Source organism: Anopheles nili, chromosome 3, assembly GCF_943737925.1.
Source record: "Anopheles nili chromosome 3, idAnoNiliSN_F5_01, whole genome shotgun sequence".
Classification (NCBI taxonomy): domain Eukaryota; kingdom Metazoa; phylum Arthropoda; class Insecta; order Diptera; family Culicidae; genus Anopheles; species Anopheles nili.
The window spans coordinates 43,594,067-43,618,765 of NC_071292.1; the positions used below are offsets into that span (position 1 = coordinate 43,594,067).

General features: G+C 46.6%; 2 protein-coding genes across 2 annotated transcripts; one reads left to right on the plus strand and one right to left on the minus strand.

Annotated features, from left to right (window-relative positions):
• Positions 1-754: 754 nt before the first annotated feature.
• On the minus strand, positions 755-22,168 carry LOC128727147 (tyrosine-protein kinase Abl). Its single transcript, XM_053821020.1, has 8 exons — positions 22,137-22,168; positions 19,611-20,529; positions 6,538-7,482; positions 5,116-5,702; positions 4,836-5,049; positions 4,346-4,469; positions 4,122-4,267; positions 755-3,690 (listed from the first exon to the last, which is right to left on the minus strand). Exons 2-8 carry the CDS (start codon positions 19,756-19,758, stop codon positions 755-757), a joined length of 5,100 nt encoding a protein of 1,699 aa, XP_053676995.1. The 5' UTR covers positions 19,759-20,529; positions 22,137-22,168.
• A 720-nt stretch (positions 22,169-22,888) lies between these two features.
• On the plus strand, positions 22,889-24,573 carry LOC128722890 (endothelial differentiation-related factor 1 homolog). The gene is made up of 3 exons (XM_053816577.1): positions 22,889-23,221; positions 23,468-23,628; positions 23,710-24,573. The coding sequence occupies exons 1-3, from the start codon at positions 23,092-23,094 to the stop codon at positions 23,860-23,862; spliced, it is 444 nt and encodes a 147-aa protein (XP_053672552.1). The 5' UTR covers positions 22,889-23,091; the 3' UTR covers positions 23,863-24,573.
• Positions 24,574-24,699: the final 126 nt, after the last annotated feature.

The window sequence follows — 24,699 nt, forward strand, 5'->3', positions numbered from 1 at the left end:
ACCGACAAGTATATCTCGTACGTTAGGTAATATAATATCCTTCTTCATCATTTCGGGTTTCAGGAGTCGATTCATCACCCATCGAATTCCACCGTAGAACTGCAGGATTCCTTTATTTTGTGTGTTTGTAATCTAACCGTATCGACTTGTACGGGTTTTCGTTGGAACGTTTCATCCGGGATGGATCAGTGAGCCCTTATAATATGATGTTAGTTCAGTTGCGTTTGGTTGGGATCTGTTAACTGTATGATTTTTCGTCTCGTTCAAAGTTTTGGTTGGTTTCAATGTATTTGAATCAATCATACATACACGAATACATAAGATAGTTTTAATAATCTGTTTACGTACCCTTCTTCAAAGCCTGCATCATCTTAAGGAATCAAAATTTGTGACCTAAAATCGATGAGGACTCACACTGAAATATATCACTCATGGAAACTGTAACGCTCAAGCAAGCTGCTACACCGAATTCTGAGACGCAGCCATAAATATCAAATTCAAACTCTACGGGTCCGAGGATGTTGATCTTTTGTACATAAAATGATTGAAGTCTAATGTGTATCGAGGCTTTTTAAACAATATGCAACCCGCAACGCAACTAAACGCATTATAGTCGCATTAAGTGGGGATGCTTCTCTGAAGTGAAATGTGGCTTCGTCAAATCAAAGATGTTATAAAACCCATTTCAAACGAACCACACAACACGAACGATTTACTAAAATTGTTCATCGAAATCAACCAACTTTACTTGAAATTACCTGTGCAGTGCGTTCGATATCTGCTTCAGTGATTGGCCGACTTCTTGGACGAGTTTTTCGTTGTCTTGAACGTTCTTATTGCTGGCGGAGCGCAATGACCGTGCCTGGTTCTCCACCCGCGTGACTAGCTCTCTGAAGTGAAATTTGGCATGCGGAGGCAGGCTTTCGTTGTCAGCAAACGTAACGCAACAGGACTGCAAAGAATTAAGCCGATCGCTCAGCGCCAACCACTGTGTGGCGGAAATGTTGGCGACAGGCAATTTCAACCCGCTCTGCAGCTGCAGCACCAGCTCCAGAATGTTTTCCCGTCCACCTGTTGCAGGAGGCATCGGCGATGCGACTGGTACCGAGGAAGGCGCTGTCGTTGTGGCCGATTTGTCTTGTAAGTTGGCGTTGTCGATCGATTTGGAGTAACCGGTACTGTAAGTGGCCGGTGTTCCACCGCCCGAGCCCGTTGTCGATATGGACGATGTCGATTGCATCATATTTTGCACCGGCGTTGCGTAAATGGAAGAGAATTTGGATGGCTTCATCGGGACGGCTGGTTTTTTGCTGTTTCCTAATGTCCCCGTTGAAACGCAACCAGCAGGGCTGACATTCGAGGGCTGCTGCGCATCCTGTGGCTGGTGAATCGTTTCTCCGGTCCCATCATCCGCTTCCAGATTATTGTTCATTTTCGGGACCATGTTGGCCGCACTTTTCGTACCCATCTTCGGACTCAGCTGGGCACTCAGCTGATCGTTCGGAGATTCCTTCGCTTCCCACAGCTTCTTGAGGCTGCTAATACTGCCGGTACTTTTGCGTTTTCCGTCACCGTCCTCGCCACCGGCTCCACTGCTTCCAGTAGAGAGATTATCACCGCTACCGCCACCACTGTCCACTTTGAGCGAGTTGCCTTCCAAACTTTCACGCTTCCGATCGTCACTTAGTTCGATCTTTATTTCAGTCTTTTTCAGCTCGATCACCTTATTACTATCGATCGGGGCCGAGCCCGTCACTATCGTCGACGCAGCTGCACTGGTCTTTTTCAGCTTCAGTGAGTTGAATTCATTATTATCCAGCAGCAGCTTACTGCTTGGGTCTTGATTGTTTTTGCCTGACAGAGCGGTGCCATTCCTCGTTACCATCATCGTCCCCGTGTCGCCCTTTTTCTGCGTTCGATGGGTTTCATTTTCCGACGAGGAGGACGACGCCGAATTGTCATTGTTGTTTATGATATTGCCATTACTATTGCTGGAAATGGTCGTATTGATGGTGTTGTTATTGTGAATACTATGCGCGCTGTTGCCCGGATGATGTTTATTATTATTGTCCACAGTCGTTGCAGATTCCGCGAGATCACCACCAACATTCCCACCATTGCTAGACACTTCCGCACTGTTTTGATCGACTTTGCGCAACCGTGACTTAAAATCAATGATGCCCCCAGCGTTCTCCTCCTTTTTCGTTGCTTGGGCAGGAATACGCTTTCCGGCATCAACCTTCTTCAGTTGGGCTTTGAACGGTGGCTGAGCATTGGAATTGAAGTTTTCCGATGCCGAAGCACTGGACGACGGCAGAATGGTGGATTTGGACATCGTGACCGGCTTGCGCAACGAGCTGACGTCCGATGATTTGTAGTGCGATATTGGCTGCTGCGATTCCAAGGTTGCGGACAGCGGTGAGGGCGCCTTTGGTAAATGTACCGATTCACCCAGCTCACTGACTAATTGTGACGCTGGATCGGAAGTGCCGTGCAGCGGTATGCCACTGGCACCGACAGATTTTTTACCCCCACCAGCATCACCAGCACCCGGTGGTAAACACTTTGGCACATTTGTCACTCCTCGCTTGGTATCAGCTTTAAGTTCCTTCGCACTGGCCGGAGGTGGAGGTGGCATTGGAAGCATCGAGGGATCTCCCGCTGGATTGATCATAGCATCGGCCGGACTGCCCAGTGAGCTGCAGGAATCCGTAGACGGTTCCCGTTTGCGTAAGCTCACACCGAACCGTGAGCTCGCCTCTTCGACGCTTGGTTCCGTGTTGCGCACATCGTTCGATGGGGCCATCGTTTTCTCCATCATGCCACCACCTCCTCCTCGCTGATCGAATGGCATATCAAACTCCTCTGGTGGAGGCGGCAGATCGACGGGTGGTGGCGGGAATTCGAGATCGGCAAGAGTTGGCTGAACGGCGCGCTTAGGACTATTGTTTCCAACCGTCCCGCGAAAGGACGAAAACGTCATCATCGAGCCATCCGTTGTCGTGCGATGGCGCTGTAACTTTGAAAGACTAGCTGTGGCCGAGTTGGACATGGTCACCCCGCTCGAGGAATTGCTACGTATCATCTGCGGTTGTGCTGCTTTAACGGCTGCCGCATTCCGTTGTGCTAGTATGCTGTTTGATATCGCATTCGCCGCGGCCATCGGTGGTGGCGGAGGATCTGAAACCAGTGGCATGCCAGTGTTCGAACCCATTGGCATCTGGGCCGAGTTCTGCATTTGCATCGCTTGATGCTGCTGTTGAGACAGCTGCTGCTGTGCCGTTCCTGGCGATTGCTGAACTACGGTTCCATTACTTTGACGCAGAGACTCGAGATAGGCTCCTATTCTTGCATCTTTAGGCAGCGTGCCAAACCGGTTGATGGCTTTCTTCACGTTTTGAACCTCCAAGGCTCCGACTACGAGTTGTTGTTCAGGACCAATCAACGGTTGTGCTCCTATTCCGGGCGGCAGTGGATCACGGCGTGCCTGCTGTGGCAACCGCTTGCTGCCTCGGGTTTCCAAGCCACGGTTTCCCATGATCGGAGCCCGTTTGAAGGAGCTTTGCTGTGGCGTTTTCTGAAAGCCGATCGGTTCCGGATTCTCCGTGTCGGTGTCAGGCGTAACTTCTGTTTGCTCATTCTCGGAGTCTGTGGCACGATTCATGAGATTGGCCATGTCTCGCGTAAACCCTACAATAAAAACCATTTCAGCATAAATACAAATAACTCAACTTATGTTGCATATCATATCGGGAATTATCTCACGCTTGTAGTTAGTTTTTGCGGCATCGAAAAGCATGTTAAAGGTATTATAACTTAACATATGTTTACAGGTTATGCAAATAAATAACGATGTTATGATAATCATTTTAATACGTGAGTCGAATTAAACTAACACATACTATGCCGTTACATTGTGTATAGGCAAGAAATGAAATTAAAATTATTCGGACTTATGAAATGCAAAAAATATATTGAAGAAAACCAGCTAAATTATTAAACTGAAATCAACACAAAAGTTAGGCGGCATGTTTCTTTGGTGCTTTTAGTAGTTTTAGATAAAACGGTTCAAATGAAAGCAACCATCAAAATTCAATGACTTTTCGTGATTCATAAAATACCTCGAAACAGCTTATCGATAAGAAAACTACTGCAAGAGCACGATTTTGTGATAGGAATAGTAGTACCATTAGCATTTTGTTCGCCATCTCCGAGCCTGCAATTATCATCGTCCCGGTACGTCGAATCACGGCTAGACGAGAGCAGACTGAAATATAATAATCGATTAAAAAGGCATTTTTGGTTGGACGCAGCACGGCACCGCGTAGCAGATGCTCAACTGTACCTTGTTCTCTTTGGTGGAGCTGGGGCCGTTTTGCCACGCTTGTTCGTTGTCCGTCGCATCTGCACTCCGGCGGTAGCCGGTTGTTTGTTTCCAAATGTGCTGAATTTAGAGCCGGATCCCGAATCTGCAAATGCATAATGAATTATATCATGAAAACCGATCCTTATCTATCGCAATTCATTCATTTTCCTGTTCTTGTTATTGAGAATGGATTTTTTGGACAAAATTTCTGTGCGTGATAACATAAAAGACATTTCACATCAACGAAAACAATGCCATAAAAATTATGAAAAATGTTAAAGAGTGTACGATCTCCAAATTTGATGATAGAGAGTGTCGCAATTGGAGCAATAATTTTTGTAAACTTGTTTTAATAACTTAATTTTGATTTTTATCCTTGCTTATAGTAGATTACGTTGATTTACTAACATACCTTTAAAGGTAAAACAAGTGTTGTTATCAATTAGTTCAACCTATCATAATGACTCACCAGAGATGGGAGTTATTGCCGGTTCATGTTGCGACTGCTGTTGCTGTTGCTGCTGCTGGGGAGGAGGTGGTAGCAATTGTTGTTGCTGCTGCTGCTGCTGCTGTTGCTGCTGCATCCCCATGTGAGGCTTCTTGTTCATCTGCGGTGTAAGCTGCATCGGTATCACGCCGACCCCTTGCAACTGCTTTTCAACCGCTTCGGTAATGGAGGATTCCTGTCAACAGAAAATCTATCCGAATAAGACCTATTAGCTCTAGAGAGACACCCCATCTCTAATTACCTGAAACATGTGCTCGAGATCGTGATGGATGCTCTTGAAGGTCGGCCGATCTTGAGCATTCCATTGCCAGCACTTTCGCATCAGGTCGTACACCTCCGGAGGGCAACCTGGCGGACGCTCCATGCGGTAACCGGACTCGAGCTTGTGGAAGACATCAGTCAGATCGATGCCCGGGTACGGCGACATGCCGTACGTCGCAATCTCCCACAGCAGCACACCGAAGGCCCACACGTCCGACTTGGTGCTGAACTTGTTGTACGCCAGACCCTCGGGTGCCGTCCATTTGATGGGAAATTTAGCCCCAGCGTGGGCCGTGTACGTATCGTCACGCATCAATCGGGCCAGCCCGAAATCAGCCACCTTCACTAAGTTGTTGTCACCGACTAGGCAGTTTCGTGCGGCCAAATCGCGGTGGATGAAGTTCCGGCTCTCGAGATAGCTCATGCCGGATGCGATCTGCGTGGCCATGTACAGTAACGCCACCGCGTCTAGCGTCTCTCGGCCAGCGGTGCGCAGAAAGTCGAGTAAGTTGCCATGGCTCATAAACTCGGTGATGATGTAAAACGGTGGTTCGCGTGTGCAGACGCCTGTAACAAAAGAATGGAAAGTTAAAACGTTAAACACGTGTTTGGAGATTTGTTGTGCATTCATTTACACAGCGCATTTTATTCCGCCGATGAAAGGAAACGCAACACACGAAGGGTTTTTTTTTGTAATGAACTAGAATTTCAGAGAAATTGCTATGCTTATCGATGCCACAATTATGCGAAACAAATCCTATCCAATTAGACATTTGTCGTCGCTAATTAAACAACATTTAAACCTTTCACTTTCACTTTTAATTTAAAATCAGAAAAATAACGTTGCGATGCATATTTACATTTTTAATCTTTTATCCAAGACAGTGCCGCCTGGCCGTCTTTTGTAATTTTTATGCCGTACATCAAACAAATAAAATCTAAAATAAAACAATCACATCAAGCTACACAATTAAAATAATGATCAACAATAAAAACAGGGTTGCAGGCGTCACTGTCATGAACAATTTAAAAGAAATGATGTTCAAGTACACTTTAGTAATGAGAATTTGTACACAACACGAACAACTATTTAAAATTTAATGGCCTATGAGGTTAGGTTTACTGCTCTGTGACATACAATCAGCCAAATGTCGAGATTAAGCTCCTTATATCGCAGTTAACAATAATCTCTAAATTGCATCTGCATGATCACGCAGATAAGCTTTAAAACAAGACAACGTTCGAATAGCGTGGCTTGGAAACAAAAATCCGCTCAACTGAAGGTTAAGGAGTGGTAGATGTATTTCTTGCAATACGGCGCCTTGCCTTTCTAAAATGTATATATATATGCTCAGCTAACCAAGGCTTCCACGATTCCCATATGTTGCAGTGTACTGCTTACCTATTAGCTGCACCAGGTTTGGATGTTTCATCTCCTTCATGATAGCAGCCTCTTCCAGGAAATCTTTCAACGCCATCGTATCCTCCTTGAGCGTCTTCACCGCAACCGTGTTGCAGTACCGCTTCCACACAGCCTCATACACCTCACCGTACTGACCTCCGCCCAGCTTGTGCTTCATCACAATGTCCGTCCGGCAAATTTCCCACTCGTCCGGTTCCGGACTAAGCGGGAACACCGTCGGTTTGTTCTGCTTCGGTGCCGGATACAGCAGCGGCGTGATCAAGCCATGTCCTTCATGCAGCGCACTATGATGATGCACCAGCTCAGCCAGCGTGTTAAACTTTGCATCAGCCGTCACGTAAACCTTCCCATCCGAGTCCTCCGAGATCCGGTAGTGATAGACGCGACCATCATACCGCAAACTAATGCTCCGTTGGCCTGGGGAACTTTCGCTTTCACGCACCAGAAAGCTTCCGTTGATGCCGGAACTGAGCAGATACTCGGCGGCATTGCGCGAAATTGGCCCATGATACCAGGAGTGCTTTTCCAGCGAATTCAACGGTGTCACGTAATTCGACGGCACCCAACCAACGTGGCCCGAATCCGAGTGAGCCTCACACCATTCGCCGGACTTGTTGTACGACAGTATCCGCACCTGTTCGCCTTTGCGCAGGCTCAGTTGATTTTCACCGCCAGCCTTAAAGTCGTACAGGGCCACAAACAGCTGAGGATCGTCCTCCTCGGGTCCTGGTGCCAGCAGGTTCTCTTTGGACGTCCACCGATTGGCCGTTTCGAAGCTGGACTGGGCGGTGTTCGAGCTGCCCTGCGAGTGCATCGTTCCGGTGTGGTTTTCCGGCCCATCCTGATTCTGGGTGAGCAGATCCGTCGGCAGTAAGCTTCCCGGTGGTGGGATGTGTGGTAACGGGCGCGATTGTAATAATGCCTCTGGAAAAGGGACATCGGAAGAAAGCAAACGGTAAAAAAGGGGTACAATTAATAAAATACGCCAGAAAGAATTTCCAAATTTTTCAGTCTCTCTCGCCGTTTCTCTATCTCGCTTTTTTACGGTTTCTAACGACGGGTAAATATGCGATATAATTACAAATAATTACAAGCTAACAACATCCTTTCTCCACGAAGCAAACAGAGAGCAAACACCATCGAGTCCATTGAACTCGGTGTTCAACCAAACCCACCCCTGCGGGGGAGTTCGAATATATTTCACTTTCCTTCAACAGAAAGCCCCCAAAAAGGCTGCTTTTGTTAATCGCAAAATATTTCATGCTGCTCTACCGCGTTGAAGCATCATCTTAGGACATTGCACTCCCGGTGGTGGTGTGGCCCAATTCACCCACACAGGATAATTCGCACACACACACACACACACAGATCTGTGAACACGGTAATGGCGTGTGAAAAGAAAGTATAATAAACCGCTGTTCGCCGGTGGTTTGCGCTTTTCTCAACAAAGCATAACTTAACGAAAGTGCAAGTGCGATTGATATGTATATGCAAACGCGGGCGGCCGCCGCAACGAGCCACTTTTCTCCCCTTTTCCGTCTGTTGAGACGTTATTAATGGTAACCACACCATCATTATTATTCACCGCAAATACTTCGACATAAAAGAATGTGCGCTTTTCCCATAACGAACGGCCAATGGGGAAGGAAAAGGGAATCTCCACCTCTCGTGTAAACCCTGCGCGCGTGTGCCGGTTGGGTGGAACGTGGAAAAGCATTCGCCATTAAAATTGGCAGTATTTCATCTGCTTAATCGTTGGGTAATGTGCTGCTGAGTGTTAAAAAGCTCCCTGGTAAAGCGGGAACGTCTTATTTGCAACGGTACTTTTTGTTTTATGCCAAGAGAACCGTGCAAAAGAAAAGGGCCAATTTGATAAGAATAAAAAAAACAGATAAAATCTTCTTGCGATCTTGCGGAAGCTACATATTTGTTAACTATTTATCACAGAAAGCTACTTGCGAAGAAGATAATATCAAATGATGTCCAAACAAACGACATAGCCAATTTAATCGCACCCTTTACCAGTCGTCGGTGGTTTGCTATGAAAAACCATATGACCAACATATGTAAAATCGATCCAAAAAACTAGCCGAGACTTGAGAAAATCATCAACACACACTCTTCTAAGCAGGAATTAAAACGAAACAACCCCGTTACAGATCGCCATTTGGGTGCACTTTACGAATTAAGTTCTGCAACAGATGGGCGATGATTGTGGGCACAGAGACACAGGAGAAGGAAAGATAGCGCTTATTTTAGATCGACCCCCATCATCAACACCGTCCCCCACACGGACATGATACTTCTCTCCTCGCTTTCCATGACCGTAATATTCGCCAGTGGCATGAACTCGACCGACATTGCGCAGAGATCGTTGTCTCTGAGTACTGGTTTCGGACTTCTTTGCCGGCTTTCGCCACGGTCACGATAGAGGCTTGGGGATTTCGGAAGGGTATGAATGGTCGCGAGAGGACTGGGCTCCTTTAACAGGCCTTCCCTCCAGCTCGGCTCACGAAGCTGCGTGGTTATCCATCTATTGCCCTAACCTGACTATGGTGAATTATCTCTCAGCTCGGACATGCTTAATAAGGTCGAGGACAGCGTGTACCCGGCTTGGGAGGACGAGGGATAGTGATCTCTCGAGCGAGAGTGAACTAATAAAGGGGAAAGATATACATCAAGTGTTTTAGCATGTTGCAAAAATGGTTAAATTTTCTCACCAGCCTACATTAGCGTAACGTAGCAAAGATGTCTAAAATGTGTTTAAGAACTTTTTTTATCTTGTATTTCCTATTGCAACTGATCTACCAAACCAATTGTTCAACTTACGACGACCTTGACACAACCCGAACCAAACAAACCAACCAACAACGCCCAATTCGGCAATCTTGTGCACCAGATTTGGATGCTGGCCAAGCTGCATAATGTCCTCGGATGGAGAGAACAGAAAAAAAAGCACACACAACAATAGATTGTGCTTGCTCACACGTGAAACATAAATTGCAAGGGCGGCCCAAATCAGCTGCAGGCAAAAATACCTTCGCCTGTTTCTTCTCCATCTTGTTAGGCAGAAGAAGCATGCTCCATTAATTCCGCTACCATAAATCTCGGCTTCGAAATGATTGCACACAGAAGAAAAAAAAAAGAATGGCAGGTCACAAATGGAATCACACCATCGGTTAACCAAGGACGGAGTAAAGCGTAGCTCGTCCATTTTACCTTACGATCTTCTCTGAGCTCCAATGGCCACACGCCATAAAAGAAAGAGAAAAAAAAAGATTCAATTATTTTACCACAACTCATCGCACTCGCGCGATGAAAATGCATGGCGTCACACTTAATAGGGGTTTTCGTGTGAAAATGGCACTCCCAAAACAATGCACCAACCAACGCTGTCTCATTGCATTATAACTCAAAGTCCCATCCGAGGCTAATTGGGGGGCAAAATAAAACGACATTTTGCCCTTACGAATTATGAAAAAAGACCAATGCATATTTTGCACCAGCTTCCACCCACGTGTGAGTGGGGGGAGATTATTTAATGGCGTCTATTATTTTGGCAAACACTCGCACCACATGCTTTCTCTGAAAAAAAAAACCCTTGATCTTTTATTACTCAAACGAAGGATTCTCCTCCCGTGTTTTTTTGTATTCACCACCTCTCAGAAACATCATTCACGAGATGGGGGTTTTTTTCACATCGATAGACCGCTTGAAGGGTGGCAAAGAATAAACCTCACCACAGCACTATTACAGGACGACGCGGTGAGGCTGAGCATAAAAAAAATCAAGAAGAAGGAAAAGGAAAAAAAGAGACAAATAATATAACACACGCCAGCTTCTCTTCATTTGCCGGTTAGCCAACAACAACTCGCCGCCGCCGCCACGCGTTGTGTAAATATAAACATCAACAGAGTCCACCGCCGTCCTCCACCCCCTCCAGTTAACCAACCTCCTCTCACCTCCCCCTCCCCCCCCACCCAGGTGTGCTGCAACGTCACTTGCTGCCTGGCCTCTCGCCGAGAGTACACAAACAAATCGGTGGGAACCACTTTATAAACACCGAGGTTGGTTTGGTTGCTCGTCTCGACACGGAATGATTCGGAAGCTGTCCGGATGGACAGATGGGGAGGGGGGGTGGCCCATTACCGGGGCCACGAAGAAATCGGATACCATTCATCCCCGGCCAGACGGCCAGACCAGATAGTGGTGGTGGGGTTTTCCCAAAGTGTCTAAGACACCGCCGTTGTAGCAATTCGTCACTCTGAACAAGTATCAGCTGAAGTCCGCTCGGGTTTGTGGTTTGTTGTTTGCTCTCCATCCCCCGGAGCCTGGAATGATCGATCAGCGCACCGGATACCGGCACTACCACCACCGGAAGTGAACCGTAAGAGAGTGGCGAAAAAAAAAAACAACAAAGAAATCCCTCCGTTTAACTCTGCTACTGCATCGTGTCCGCGACACGATGGTGGCTAATTTTGTGGGCATTTTTTTTCTTCTTCTTCTGCCCGTTTGTCTGTCTGCTTGTCGTGTGTGAAAATCAAAGCCAACAGCAGCAACAACCTTGGGGTCCTTTAACACGCAACACGGTTGTTAGAAACATCGACAACAACGCAACGAAAAATCACTTCTTCCCGCCATCAGGGAGCGCTCGCCTCTCGGCCAAAGCGTTTTTTTGGGGCATTATGATACAACAACAACGGGGCAATAAAACGACGGCTTGCGTTTAACATGACGCAACCTTCACAAAATCGAACCGACGGCCGGATGGGGGGCTCTCTTCCGGTTGCGATCACTCACTGCCTGCCGATTGGGATTCACACACACACACACACATATAGGGCCAGCCGGCCAGCCGGTCGGTGTCTAAAAGGGCCCTCATGGGACGTTGGGAAACAGCACGCGTAGTCGCCGTTTAACACGCGATCAACACCACAACAAGTGAGGAAAATTCGTGCGAAAGGTTTTCCACATTTCCACTTAATGTCACGAATTAGTAACCACCAAATGCGGATGGATGCGGAATGCGGACAGCAGGCAACAAATCGGACTAAAACATGCCCATCCCCGTGAGAGACCATCGTGACATTGGCTGAGTCAGAGGGCATCATCTCGCTTGGGGCAGCTTGGAGCCAACGTTTTAATTGAGTCAGAACTGGTTTCCAGCTCGTTGCTTCGCAGAAATAATACCGTGAGGGGGGAAGAAACGGTCTTCTCGATTTTTACCGCGTACGCCCTTTTCATGCTGTGAGTAGATTTTTATGTGAATCTGCCCTGTTATCGCTTAACGTGAGTCCCTCGAGTCTAACGTCGAGGAGACTCCATAGAGGACGTCGTGTTTTTTGGCTCATGAGCTCAGAATCTGTGTCCAGACGATCACGGTGCTTTGGAAAAGGACTGTTATTTCGTAAAAAGAAGAACACTTATATATGACTTCCAGGTGTCATTAGTAACTGTCTAACATTTTGTTAAGCGATGAACTCATCGAACATTCTAGTTAGCTTTATTACCGAATTAAATGACTCTCGTAGGTGGTCTTAAAGGCATTCGCATTCCCGCATTTTGCTACCCAATCAAACTAACATTCTAACAAGGCATATGATGGACTTATTTTCAATTACTACGAGTCTGAAAAACCACACCAAAGCTGCTACCTCATGCTTGTTACACAACAAACCCTCCCAGAAAGCAGCTCAACATGGTGTTGACACGATACATATGGGCTCGGAAGCCTGTGGACCTACCTACGTCTCCGATAGTGCAGTAAACACACAGCTTAAGCCGAATTTCCGTTGGCGTATTTTATACTGTTTATTTGAATTTCCTCCCTTCGACCATCGAGACACGAGATTTCCCACCAAAAACGGTCCCGCTCGCCACCACCATCTCGTCAATTATAACACTTATTTCCTTTTCACAAAAACCCTGCCAACTGCCGGTGGAACCTCCACGAAACACACACACACTCACACCCAGCATGAGCCCTTCGTACCACAACTACGAGGAGGGTTTTCTTTCGATCTGCACCATCATGCCGGTGGCGAGAAGGAAATTGAAATACAGGAAGCACACACCAGGCTTGCGGCCGAGAACACACGCCTCAAACGCGAGAGTTGAGGCTGCCGAAAAACGAGAAAAAAAAAACAGTGCCCTTCTCCTGGCATCCCAGACACACCATCGAACGCCTGGTTTGTGCCCCACACACGATAATGCATTCGGCGGCGTTCTGGTAGGAAATCATCAATCTTGCTTCGCTGCCATTTTTGGACCCCGGGAGATGAATCGGGAGAATCGGGTTCCCTGACTCGGGAGAACCTCGATGTTGAAGGGGGGCCTCGAAATAAACCCTCATATGGACGGGAGCACAACCAACTACCCACCATTTCCATAAAGAAGACGAACAAACCACACCCGGGGGGCAGCACACAGTGTTTGGTTGTTGTCACCAATCAAAGCGGAATAATGCATGCGCGCGCGCGAGAAGAAATAAATCATCATATCAACTCGGGAGTTCCGTCGGTCGATGCAAAATGCCGCCGCCGTCTGTCGTTTGTCGTTTAATCACTCACTATTTATGCTTGGTTTAAACTCTCACAAAACGAAATTGAACTCTGTGTGTCGTGAAGTCGTTTGGCGTACAATAATCCCACCCCAAACATGCTACTGATCTCATTTGGCACAAAATGAAAACGGGAAAGCCACGCTGGGGAAACGCCCATTAGCCAAACAATCCAAACAATCGAGCACGATCACCGGAGCAGATAATTTGTAATTGTTGCAATAAAACGCAGGTTTCTTTTTTCTTCACCCCGTTTGCCCTTAAGCGAGCTAATTACTTCCACAACATATGGGAGGGGGCATATTTCACGCATAAGAAGACGCGAAATGCGAACTACCTTCCTCTGCTTTGGTTCAAGGGGCTCACATGCCGATTTTAGGAAGGAACGTAAATTGTGCATGTAATCTTTCCCCGAATCGTGTGCTTTTTTTCCGAGAAATGATTTCCTTTCCGTTGCCAAATCGATACACACACACGTGTGACGGATTCAAACCGCGTGAGCTGATATGAGGCGCAGATAAGATCGAGATTATGTTCCGTGCAACAGCTGTAATCGAAAGCAAAGCGCGCAGTGTGGGGCATGACATCATCGTTCGAGCGCGAGTACTTTTCTAACGTACATGTGTATATATTTATTTCTAGCTAACTGTCGCGCTGGTGTGGGAACAATTTCGCCACTAAAAAGACACATTTTTTTCACTGCCAAACGGTGAAAGTGACCCTCGCTGCTACACAATGGCATCTATCCCTTAGCCATGGCAAGGTGTGGGGGGTGCTTTAAAAATAGGCACCCGAAATATATATTCACTCCGTGCAGGGAACGACACACCGAGCGACAGCTTCGTCGACATGGGGAGGAGGGTTTCAAAAATGGGCAAGGGCACCATAATTTTGCCAGCGTCCAAACCTGTGCTTCTGTGACCTTTTGCTAGCGAGAGGAAAAAACGATTAATCGGCCATTTTTTTTATCCCCACCTCCTTAAACGTACGTAGAAAAATGCCGACAAGGACACCGCATCGTGAAATGCTAAAATATCGTCCATCCTTGAAGTGCAATCAAAACCGCGCTTATAATTAGCTTGTTAACCAATCACCTCGATCGATGAGAATTGATGATCTTCTAAATTCGTCCTGTGATCGATTGATGGTAAAAAAAAACTATTCGAGTTGCTTCCTTCAGAGAAAGCACTAACATTAGGGCACATTTTTGTGACGTTCTTCCTTTTTTTTGAGGGGGAAGTTTCTGCTGCCCATCTCCTCAACATAAGGCCCCCTTCGCTTTATCGCACTTTGCAAGAAGTTTTTCGTTGTCCTTGAATGTTGTTGTGCCACGGCCGGTCTCTTTCTGTTTCGCCATCAGCAACCGGCGGATGCTTAGGGCCGCTGCCCGGTTTCTTTTCGATGTTATTATTCCCGATTCGCAAACCTCTCTCTTTCTTATGCTAACAGTCGATCATGCTCTGGCGCTCAATCGATGATTCTCGCGCGCTGTTGTGCTCTCTCCCACTTTTGCGGTTTCATTATATGCACGCCAGGAATACCATATAAGGATAAACTCTAGGCAAAACCCCCCTGAAACATACTCTCTTATGCTTCTCTTTGGTTCACGCTCCCTTCATGTTGGACAGCTGTTGTCTTACACGACCATCCGTGCCATGTGGAAGATAGAAATGGCTGAATGGGTATATTTTAAATTCCGACTTCAAGCGGGAGAACCGGGATGAAAATCAATATTTGACCAACGAACTGAAATTAGTTCGATGGACCTCTTTTTTTTAGAAAATAAAACATCCGGACCGCCATTGTGGTATAGGTAGATTCGAACAAAAATGTTAGTCCTTTCCTTGATGTCCTTCTTGAGTTTGATAATTAATAATTACTAGTTTGATAAGAGATTAAATTACATAAAGTGTTTAATATGTAAAAGAGCAAACATGCATATCACCATCAAAATTGTTTATCTAAAAATGAGCAATATAATATTATTTCTTTTGACAACCACGTTATCACGAATGTCTCTATCTTTTCTAATAAAGTTTTTCTTCATGGACAAGATGCTTTTCTACACTATTTAAACCAAATTTAAAACACTGTTTAAAACAGCGTTCTGTAACAAACAACAGTTTCCGTGTGCTAATATCTCCGTTCAAAGTCATATTATGGTCCATGGTTTGGTCGACATATGATTTGACTTTGCAAATTGTAGGCTGCAACTATAAGGCTTCATGGGCAAACTGCAATATTATGCAAGTTGCTGGTACGGATTGTTTATACAACTCGTATTATTTGCGATGTAACTAATCCTGCCCACAACTGTCCTCTTTCTGGCAAACATCCGTCACAGGTAAACCACAAGCACACGTAACGCAAAACGTGTGTTTTGTATCGCCACAATAAGCTCAGTGCTTGTAACAGAATTTGATGCAAAAAAATGAAATAGCAAGGAATAAAAATAATGCATCATTCAATTCTTTTCATATCATGAATAATGCACCGATTGTGTTGATCGTATTTTCAATCATTTTATCGCTTCTCTAATAAAACAACCATGTATTCTAATCTGTTAGTCTATCGTTTTCATTCAAACCAAAAAGAGGTATGTGTAGAGCATTAATTTATCGAATAATTCATCATGTTGAATTTTTTGTCTCGTTAACAAACATGTGACTTCTGATTCGTTATTGTTGTTTGCCTTCAACAGTAAAGGTTAATCTATTGCTGATGATTCATCGTTGTTTCCAAATACCAAAAACTATCCATTGTACACATTGCAGTGGTTAATAATTTGCAGAACTTACATTGAAGCATTTCATACTATTCCCTACATCTCACACGTGTGCCAAATTGGATAAAATTTTATCATTGTTGTTTTTGTCAATATCAAACTAATCGAAACTCAACCGAACCGGATATCATTGCTCAAAGCAACAACATGGTGATAAACATACATATTATTTTACGATCTCAAACGAACAAACCCTAATTGTTTGCCATCAATATGCGCTAACGTACTCGCAGCGCTTTTACGCAGTCGTTCCAATTATCTACGATTTCGCTACTTTCCCGGAAAACCCCGCTCATGAGCCGCAGGAACCAAACGCACACACACACACACGTGCGCGCGCGCCCGCACAGGACATTCTCCTTACAAGTGGCTACTACAATTTCCCAGCAACAAAAAAAAAGATAAAATGCCGCTTCTGCGCAAAATCAATTCTCAGTAGCAACGACGACGACGACTACTTCGATGGGCGCGAGTTGTAAGCGCACACACATGCACAACATCATCATCAACACGCACGCACGCACGCACCCTCTCGTTTTCATTTCATCTCTTATTTTTTCTCTCTCTCACACACGCAGACGCATTCTCGCTTGCACTTTCCTTCTCCAGGAACGTAAGAACACACAGTTTCAGTCATCCATCCCCTGGCCTACTAGACGCTAGATTGGGGTGGTTTGCAACCCCTCACCCCATCCGCCTCCCTCTCCCTCCACCCACAAGCGTCAGTGGCAACACGACGACGATGGCCACGACCACGGCTACACACGCGCGCATGTACGCGTAAGTAACAACAAACACTGAAGGACTGCCGCGCTTTGTTTCGCCTTTGTCTCCCTTTTGGGAGGAGGGTGTTGGTGGGTAGGTTTTACCGGCGTTTTGATCGGCAAAAAAAAATTGCCATGCTTCATCAACTGGTGGAGAAAAAGGGCGAGTTGAGAAACAACAAAACAAGGAAAGAAAAGCCACCCAAACCACCCACGAATGTCTGCCAAAAAAAAAAGTAATGGCGACTGATAATCGGCGATAAAGCGTCTTTCGAATGGGGATGGTGGATTAGATTAAATGAAGAAAAACCCGAGGAGGTTGTTTTTCACTTTCCACCACACGTGGACCATGGCTAGGAGGAGATTTTTCTCGTCCTTGAGCGTTCGATTGACGGCTAGCGCTAAAATCATCGGACGCCAATGAGGGATGGCATTTTGGGGAGGATTAAAAATAAATCAACCCAACTTTAAGCCAAACGCCAACGGCAATAAGTATTTGGAAATGTCGCCCGCCAGCAATGCCAGCAGAATGAAAAATATCATTCCCTCTCCGCTCGGGGAAAAACGACTCCACCAAACGGAAGTATTTATAAAAAGCCCCATGCCGCCGGAAAGGTTAACACACACACACACGGGGGTAGAAAATTAATCTGCCATCGCTGGTGTGCCTCATTTGGAACCGTATCAACCAAAAAACACCCCAATCGAAGCATCCACTGGTTGATGGGGATATTTGGTTAATTAGATCTTCGACCATATGCTCAATAAACGGGTACCAGGGGGAGTTATTCTACCCCAAAAAAAAGCCGAAGCCACACAGCCAGCCTCGCAAAAATGCAGAACAAGTGCACGCACGCACACTCACAAAAGTGGGCAATTACGCGTGGTTGCAAGGCGCGTGGAGGGTTAAAAAAACACTCACAGATATTGAGACGTTCGCGCGCGTTGTGTAGAATTGCAACCCTCTTGCGGGGGGGGGGGGGGGGGTGCGTAATGTCGTGAGAAAAAAAAACCCACCCCCAGAGAGCGAGAGACATTCAAATGACTCCACCACGAGGTGGTAAGAGAAAAGGATGGTGATTTCGCCTCCAGAATTGCAAACCTCGTTGCGAGAGCGTGGGGAAGAAACACCAGCAACAGCAGCAGTTCCAGTTGTTGTCGGTGTTGTGACCCACCTTAATAAGGCCGGTTCTTGGCCACCACCTCCAGAGAGGCTGCTGCTGGCTGATGTTGGCCTTTTGAAAGTCTCCCAACACGAACGGATCGGAGAGCGTTGTGATAGTAATTATGGCTGCATTTACAGCAGGGGGAGACGACTTGTACTTGTGTGTGAAAAAAGGGCTTGTGTGCAGCACTCGAGACCCGTCGACGACGGTATTCACGTGGGTCAAACTTCTGCCGTTCGAGGCAAGACTTCCTGCCGGTGAGAATGGCGCACTTGAAGGCCGGATTCTTTTTTCTCACAGGGGGCCTCAATTCATGCGTAAACAAATGCCCCAACAAAGCTGCGAGACGACTTGGGGGTGCAAAATGTACCAAATGGAGTGAGAGGGAAGATAAATCAATTCAACAAACCCCCTCTTTTGGTGGGCATTTTTGTTGAACAAAAGCGAGTGCAACAGCGAGACGAGAATTCGAGGGAAGACGAATTGTCCAACCCCTATTAACGTGGGGGAGGAGGAGGTTGGCATTACTGCAGGCGTGTGTTTGTGCGCGTGTGTGTCCTTAATTCGGACCCCCTTTTTTTTTTGGAACCGCCACATGGGGTCAATGGTCACAGGACGTGTGCGTGCAGCTTTCACAAAACCGAACGTAATTCCAAGAAGCACATTTTGCCGATTTTTTGCAGCACTTTTGATTGGATTTTCCTTGGCTTTTTGAGGACGGAAAGACGTTCGCTCAAACCATGAACCCTTCCTAAAGCAGCTGTACGGAAAAAGACGTCATGTGAGGACGAAACGGGTCGGTAAAACCCAGCCCGGAACACAACGGCCTTTACAAAATTCAACCGATTCCAAAAACCCGGGTCTACACGGCGGCGCATTACGATGTGTTGAAAGTAATTCGTAAGGAAGGAAAATAATAGGGGACTGGTGGCATTATTGGCCCCTCTCAATTTGCCTCTCTCTCCCCCTTGCGTCGCCCTTACACACACATGGGCTCTGGCTGGCTGGCTGGCTGGCTGGCTTACCGGCGACTCCTACGCCCAGAAAAGGAAGAAGGGAAAAAGAGAGAGAAAGAAAAAAAAAACCCCGTACATAAATGCAATGCCGTGGAAGAGCGTGGAATGCTGGCTGGCTGGCTGGCTGACTGGCCGCGACGAACAGACGGAGGGTCAATCGATAAGCATTTTGTTGCTCCCTCTCTCTCTCTCGCTCTCTCGCTCTCACTTTCGCTCATCCACCGGAGGGTTACTTTTTCTCCTTTTCGTCCGCGCTTCAACACAACGATCGAGAAGCGGATTTTTCTCAAAGCCAACCAAAAGCGAACCGAAGAGATGATGATTGTCGCTTGTTGGTGTGCGAGACCGAAAAAGGGGGCGAATGTGTGGGTGGGTTGTGCTCAAGGATCCTGCCGGTAAATTCCCTTTCAGCGAGGCGAAGGAAGATGCGCACATGGCAAGCGCAATGTCACAGGACGAGCACCAGAAGGCTCTTTGTGAAGAGGTTTTTCTTCTCTCTTCTCTTGCTTCATGTCATCCAAAACGCCTCCGTACATCCGCATCCTTATCGCCGAAATTCGGCTTATCACACACGCTACACAAACGCACACACACACACAACCTCACATTCGATAGATTCCGGTTTCGAATGAGACTCACGAATCGTTGGCCCAGAGAAGTGTGTTTCAGCCCTTCGAAGGCCTGGTGGTCTGTCTGTTGGTTTCTTGTCTCAGAACAACCCCCCACCTCCTACCCCCCTCCCACCCCCTAACACCCACTTACCGCTATGCTCAGTGAAGATGTTCGAGCCAAGGGTCCGTGCATCCTTCGACGTACGGGGTTTGCTCCGGCTGGATCGAATCGAGCTGCCAGCACCGAGGGTAGAAGAAGTAGTTCCGACCGGACGTTCCTTCACCTGCTGGGCACCCATTGCCCCGGCACCAGGACCTCGGGACGTGTGGAAACGTCAGGACGTGATACCCAACAGATCAGCGTGGGTGGTGGGTGGGTGGGTGTTATCGTTGTGTTTCCTTTCTTTTCTTTTTTTGTTTGCTGGTTGATAGCACAGCACACGCCGGCGATATTTTACCGGCGACCGATTGTACGTGCGTGTTGGTGGTACACTCACACACTCTCGCCTGGAGGTACACTAGCGACCGATTGTAGTACGACACAGCCCACCAAAACCGCACCACAAACACACAAAGCCATCGGACGCGGCACACAAAACACACGTTATTTTTGCCTTCTTTACTTTTCTTTTTTTAATTCACCACCATGCACCGTGAATTTTGGGTGCTTGCTTTTCTTCCCCAACTGTGCCCCACCACTGTGGCCACCGTATTATTTCACGGAAATCACTTTTTTTCCTGCTCACTTTCGGGATACTATAGCCACCAACACGCCACCATACATGCACCAGGTACGTGTTTGGGTGGCTTTTTGGGTGCACATTCCACGCCACACTTTGAACACTTTGAATAGCACACCCGCGCGAACTTCTGCGCACACAACCCCAGGCACACATACACACACGCACGCACGCGCACACACTCACGCTCGCTTCCACTCGAAAAAAAGGGGGCTTTTTTTTGCTTTTCTTTCAAACAAAACCGTTTTTCAGCACTTAGTTTGGGCTCATTTCACGGACGCAAAAACAACACACCATCGGAGCCCAAAAGCCAGCGGCACCGAAGGGAACCTGCCATTTTGTGGAGAAGGGAAGAAGGGGGCATTTAGCAAATTTTCCGCGACAGATGGTTTTCCCAATCTCGAGGCGCTCGCTACGCGTGGTGGTGGTGTTTGAAAAACACACAAATGAAAAGCAAAAGGAAAACGTCAAAATCTGCCCGCCAGCGCCAGCGCCGCCGCCTGCTTTTCGTTGAAGGGTGCGCGCTCAACTACGCAGAAGTCGACGACAAAAAGGAAAATCACTTCCTGCTACAGCTTTTCCTTCCCCATTCAATTCGTTGGAAGCGCCGGTGTCTCCTTTTCTCGCAAACGGCGGTCGCCATTCGCAACGTGCACTCTCTCTCTCTCTCTTTCTCTCTCGCTTTAACACTCCCCTGAAGGGCTCTTGCGGGTCGGGAAGTCGCTCTATTTGGGGAGTGCTATATCAGCGTTTCGCTGCTGTGCACAAGTGCACGATTTTCCAACAAGCACAAACACACACACACGGTGGCTCCCAGCGAAAGCGAGATGAAAATGCATGCGGAAGAGCCTGCAAATAAAAAGCCTTCAACAAGGACCCGGGAGACTGCAGCGATGCATTTCCTTTCACGGCAAAAAAGGGTTGTGGTGTCCTTGTGACAAAAACACTTCCAACCAATGGAAGCGGCGTAAAAAGAGTTTGACTTTTCCATCTCGCAGCGGTAAGATTGCATACTTTTTCAAGGGAATTAGAGAGTAAGAAAAGCAACCAACTAAAAACAGGCACGAGTCCGTCGCGTCATGACGTTTGATCGGAATTTCTCACCCAACGAATATTGTGGAAAAATAATTACCACGAAAGCGGAGCGAAAGAAGTCAACAGCCTCACGCTTCCGTGCGGCCGTGGTCACCGCTTGCTACGTTTTTCATCGCGTTTTTCTCGCGCCCACTCCACTCCCCAGTGTTGCCTGGCGCTTACACACAGCTTCTTCTCTTCTTGCACAGCTCTCGCTCAGATATCGCAACCAGATTCCACCGTTTTGCCTGCCACAGCCTGCTGTGGGAACACCGAAAGGCAGGAAGAACCACCAGCGCATTCACACGCTGCTGATGGAGATGGGATGGAAGAGGGCGAAATGAATCGGGCAGGGGAGATTTCCTGCAGAAACCCGCAGAACTTGCGTCCGAAACTTTGTTACCACCACTACTGGTAGGTGTATGCTTTTCGACGTTTTAATGATGCCCGCGATTGCACTACGCGTGCTGCAACGTTCGCACGGTACTACTACTATTTCCAGCCTGCAGATTTCTGGCCAGCACACACGGCCAGCACTTACTTACGCTGTGTACACACTCTGGTGGTACCGTTTTACAGTGAGAAAAAATCTCTCTTTCCTGTGCTGCCTCTCTCTCTCTCTCCCCCTCCCGCCCACCTCGTCTCTTATACTTGCGCACCCCAGCAGCCGTCGTCACCGGATCTCCGACGGTGGCGTGCGGGAGTGAGGAATCTTTTGTTCCTTTTCTTTTCTTTTTTCTTTTTTGGTCGGAACTAGCTGCCTGCTTGCTAGGCCATTTTGCTGGCCAGGAGGGACCAGTTAGCACACGGCACACGGGAACGAGCACGGGAAACGGGAATACCCCTAACGAGCACTCACTCACGCTGACCAAAACGCTGCGCTTTCTTGCTTGCCTTCTTGTTAAGTAAGTATGGAATCGAAAAATATAGTCGCGATGCGTGCGGAGTGTTGATTTCGTAGCGATGCAGCTACTACAACAGGTACCCGGGTCGGACAATGTGCCGCGTTTTGACAGCTGGCCATTGCTCGAAAAAAAACGCAATTGTGACATTCCAGATCAAGCGGTTGAATTCGTCAAAATACTCGTGAATATGTATCGGAAATGTTCGGGCATTGAAAACACCCGACAGAACAAAACAACAGAACAGCTTCATTCACTTATTTTCTCATTCAGACCTCTTTTGAGGTTTTGTGCAAATGTTCCGATGGATGCGATAGTTGGCCGTCTTCGAAATCGCCGAATGTAATTTCCTAATGTCATACCAAGCACGTTCTCAACAACTATACCCGGTAGGTTAAATCTTTACACGGGATTCAATTTACTGATGGGGCTTTAATGCCTACATTTTTTCGTTTCTTCTTGCTTACCTTTTGCAAAAATTTATAAAGTCTTCGCTCCAACCAAAGGGTGATTTTTTCCTCCTGAACAGTAATAACAATAAAATACATCCAGTAGTTTAATTTGAACACGCCGGTCCGTTCTTATTGCGCGATTTGAAGTACGCTTGACGCTGGCGTGTTTTGAACACGTTATCCGCCTTGGCAGCAACTCCTTCGAAGTGGGAGCAAAGTGGGAGAACGAACATAGTGTGCGCTGCAGTCTGCGCTCAATTCTAGAAACGTCGAATCTTCATTTTTCTCCATCTCCTCGAAGCAAAATTCCTGCTGAGAGAAAGCTGCAAACGAGAGACTTATTTGGCAAACACGACCAAAGTCGCCAATTGTATTGATCTCAGTAAACCGACATCGGAAAATCATAAGTTTAGTGCATTTACTGGTTCCATTGCTCAGCTCGTGCTTTGTGAACGTCCGCAAAGATGTCGGAAAGCGACTGGGATACGGTTACCGTATTGCGTAAAAAAGCCCCAAAAGCAGCCACATTAAAGACTGAATCCGCCATCAACAAGGCTCGTCGCCAGGGAATTCCAGTTGAAACCACACAAAAGTGTAAGTAAAGCCTTTGCTGACGTTTGTTTATATCCTATTTCTGCGAACAGAGATTTCCATAACAGTACAATAATACCGGCGAACGTGAAATGTGTATTCTATTCTAAGATTGTCGTATCGGGCGCGCACTACGGCGAGAGACAAATGCAACATGACGCAATATGTATTTGGATGGCTTTAGTGTTTTATTTTTATCTAAATCGTACTGTGCACGATAATCGATCGTTCTGTTTCACGTATTTTCAGATAACGCTGGAACCAACAAACAGCATGTGGCGGCTAAAAATACAGCAAAGCTGGATCGTGAGACGGACGAGCTGCGCCACAAAACGTTGGCTCCATCCGTTGCCAAGCTGATCATGCAGGGCCGTCAAGCAAAGGGTCTGAGCCAGAAGGATCTCGCTACGGTATGGAGAATCCTCTGCGAGGGTTGACCCGAGTTCTCCCTACTAATCATTGCTTTGTATGCCTTTGCATATCTTGTACAGCAAATTTGTGAAAAGCCACAAATCGTTAATGACTACGAAGCAGGTCGTGGCATTCCGAACAACTTGATCTTGGGCAAAATTGAGCGCGTGATCGGTCTGAAGCTGCGCGGAAAAGATATCGGCACACCGATGGCGCCTCCCGGTAAGAAGTGAAGTGTCGGGGGGCAGTAACATCTCTCGCCTGCTAGTGGTTCTGCTCCAGATGTATGCATCATTCGGCACGAGGTCACATTTATTAATTGTAACTTTTAAGAAGAAATCGTGAAGCATAAACCGAGAAACCGTAACATCTTGCGTCGGTGAGCAGGAAACGGCTGCCGAACCATTGGAATGCTGCGTAACGTATTCGATGCTATTCCTATTATGATGAAAGAAACAAATTCTGTAACTCACCGTGCAGTTTTGTAGTGGTGCATAAATCGGAAATAATATTTACCCTGATGATATGGAGCCTCTGTGCAATGGCTTGTGTTTGTGCTGGCTTTATGTGAGAGATTCTTTCCGGGTTCATTGAAACACTTTCTGATTCCATAATGAAGGCTAAACTTTCGTCAGATTAAAGCATGCGAAGAGCGTCAAAGAAGTTCAAATATTGTGCGCATTACTTAAGCTGGACATTATACCTTCTTAATACATGCAAAATTTAAATGGACTAAAGTGGTGTTTAAGACAAAATTCGAAACTGTTTCATTTGTTGGTAAAGTAAGCATTTTTCATCCAAAATACAGGTTGCACAAATATTTCGAAAGTAGTGTTATTACTTATCGGCAGACAAGATCGTCCAGTCCTTCTTTTGGTTGGAAAGCTCCGTAACATTTATATACACATATGAATAAAAACTGACATTCTCTCTCCTTCCCAAGTACTGAATAAAAACGTGTTTTTGTTAGTTGAAAATTAATGAAAGATAGCGCATGTGATGCAGGAAAGATTCTATTAATTCAGATACAACATCGTTATTTTGTTACCAGTGGGTTATTATTGAATTGC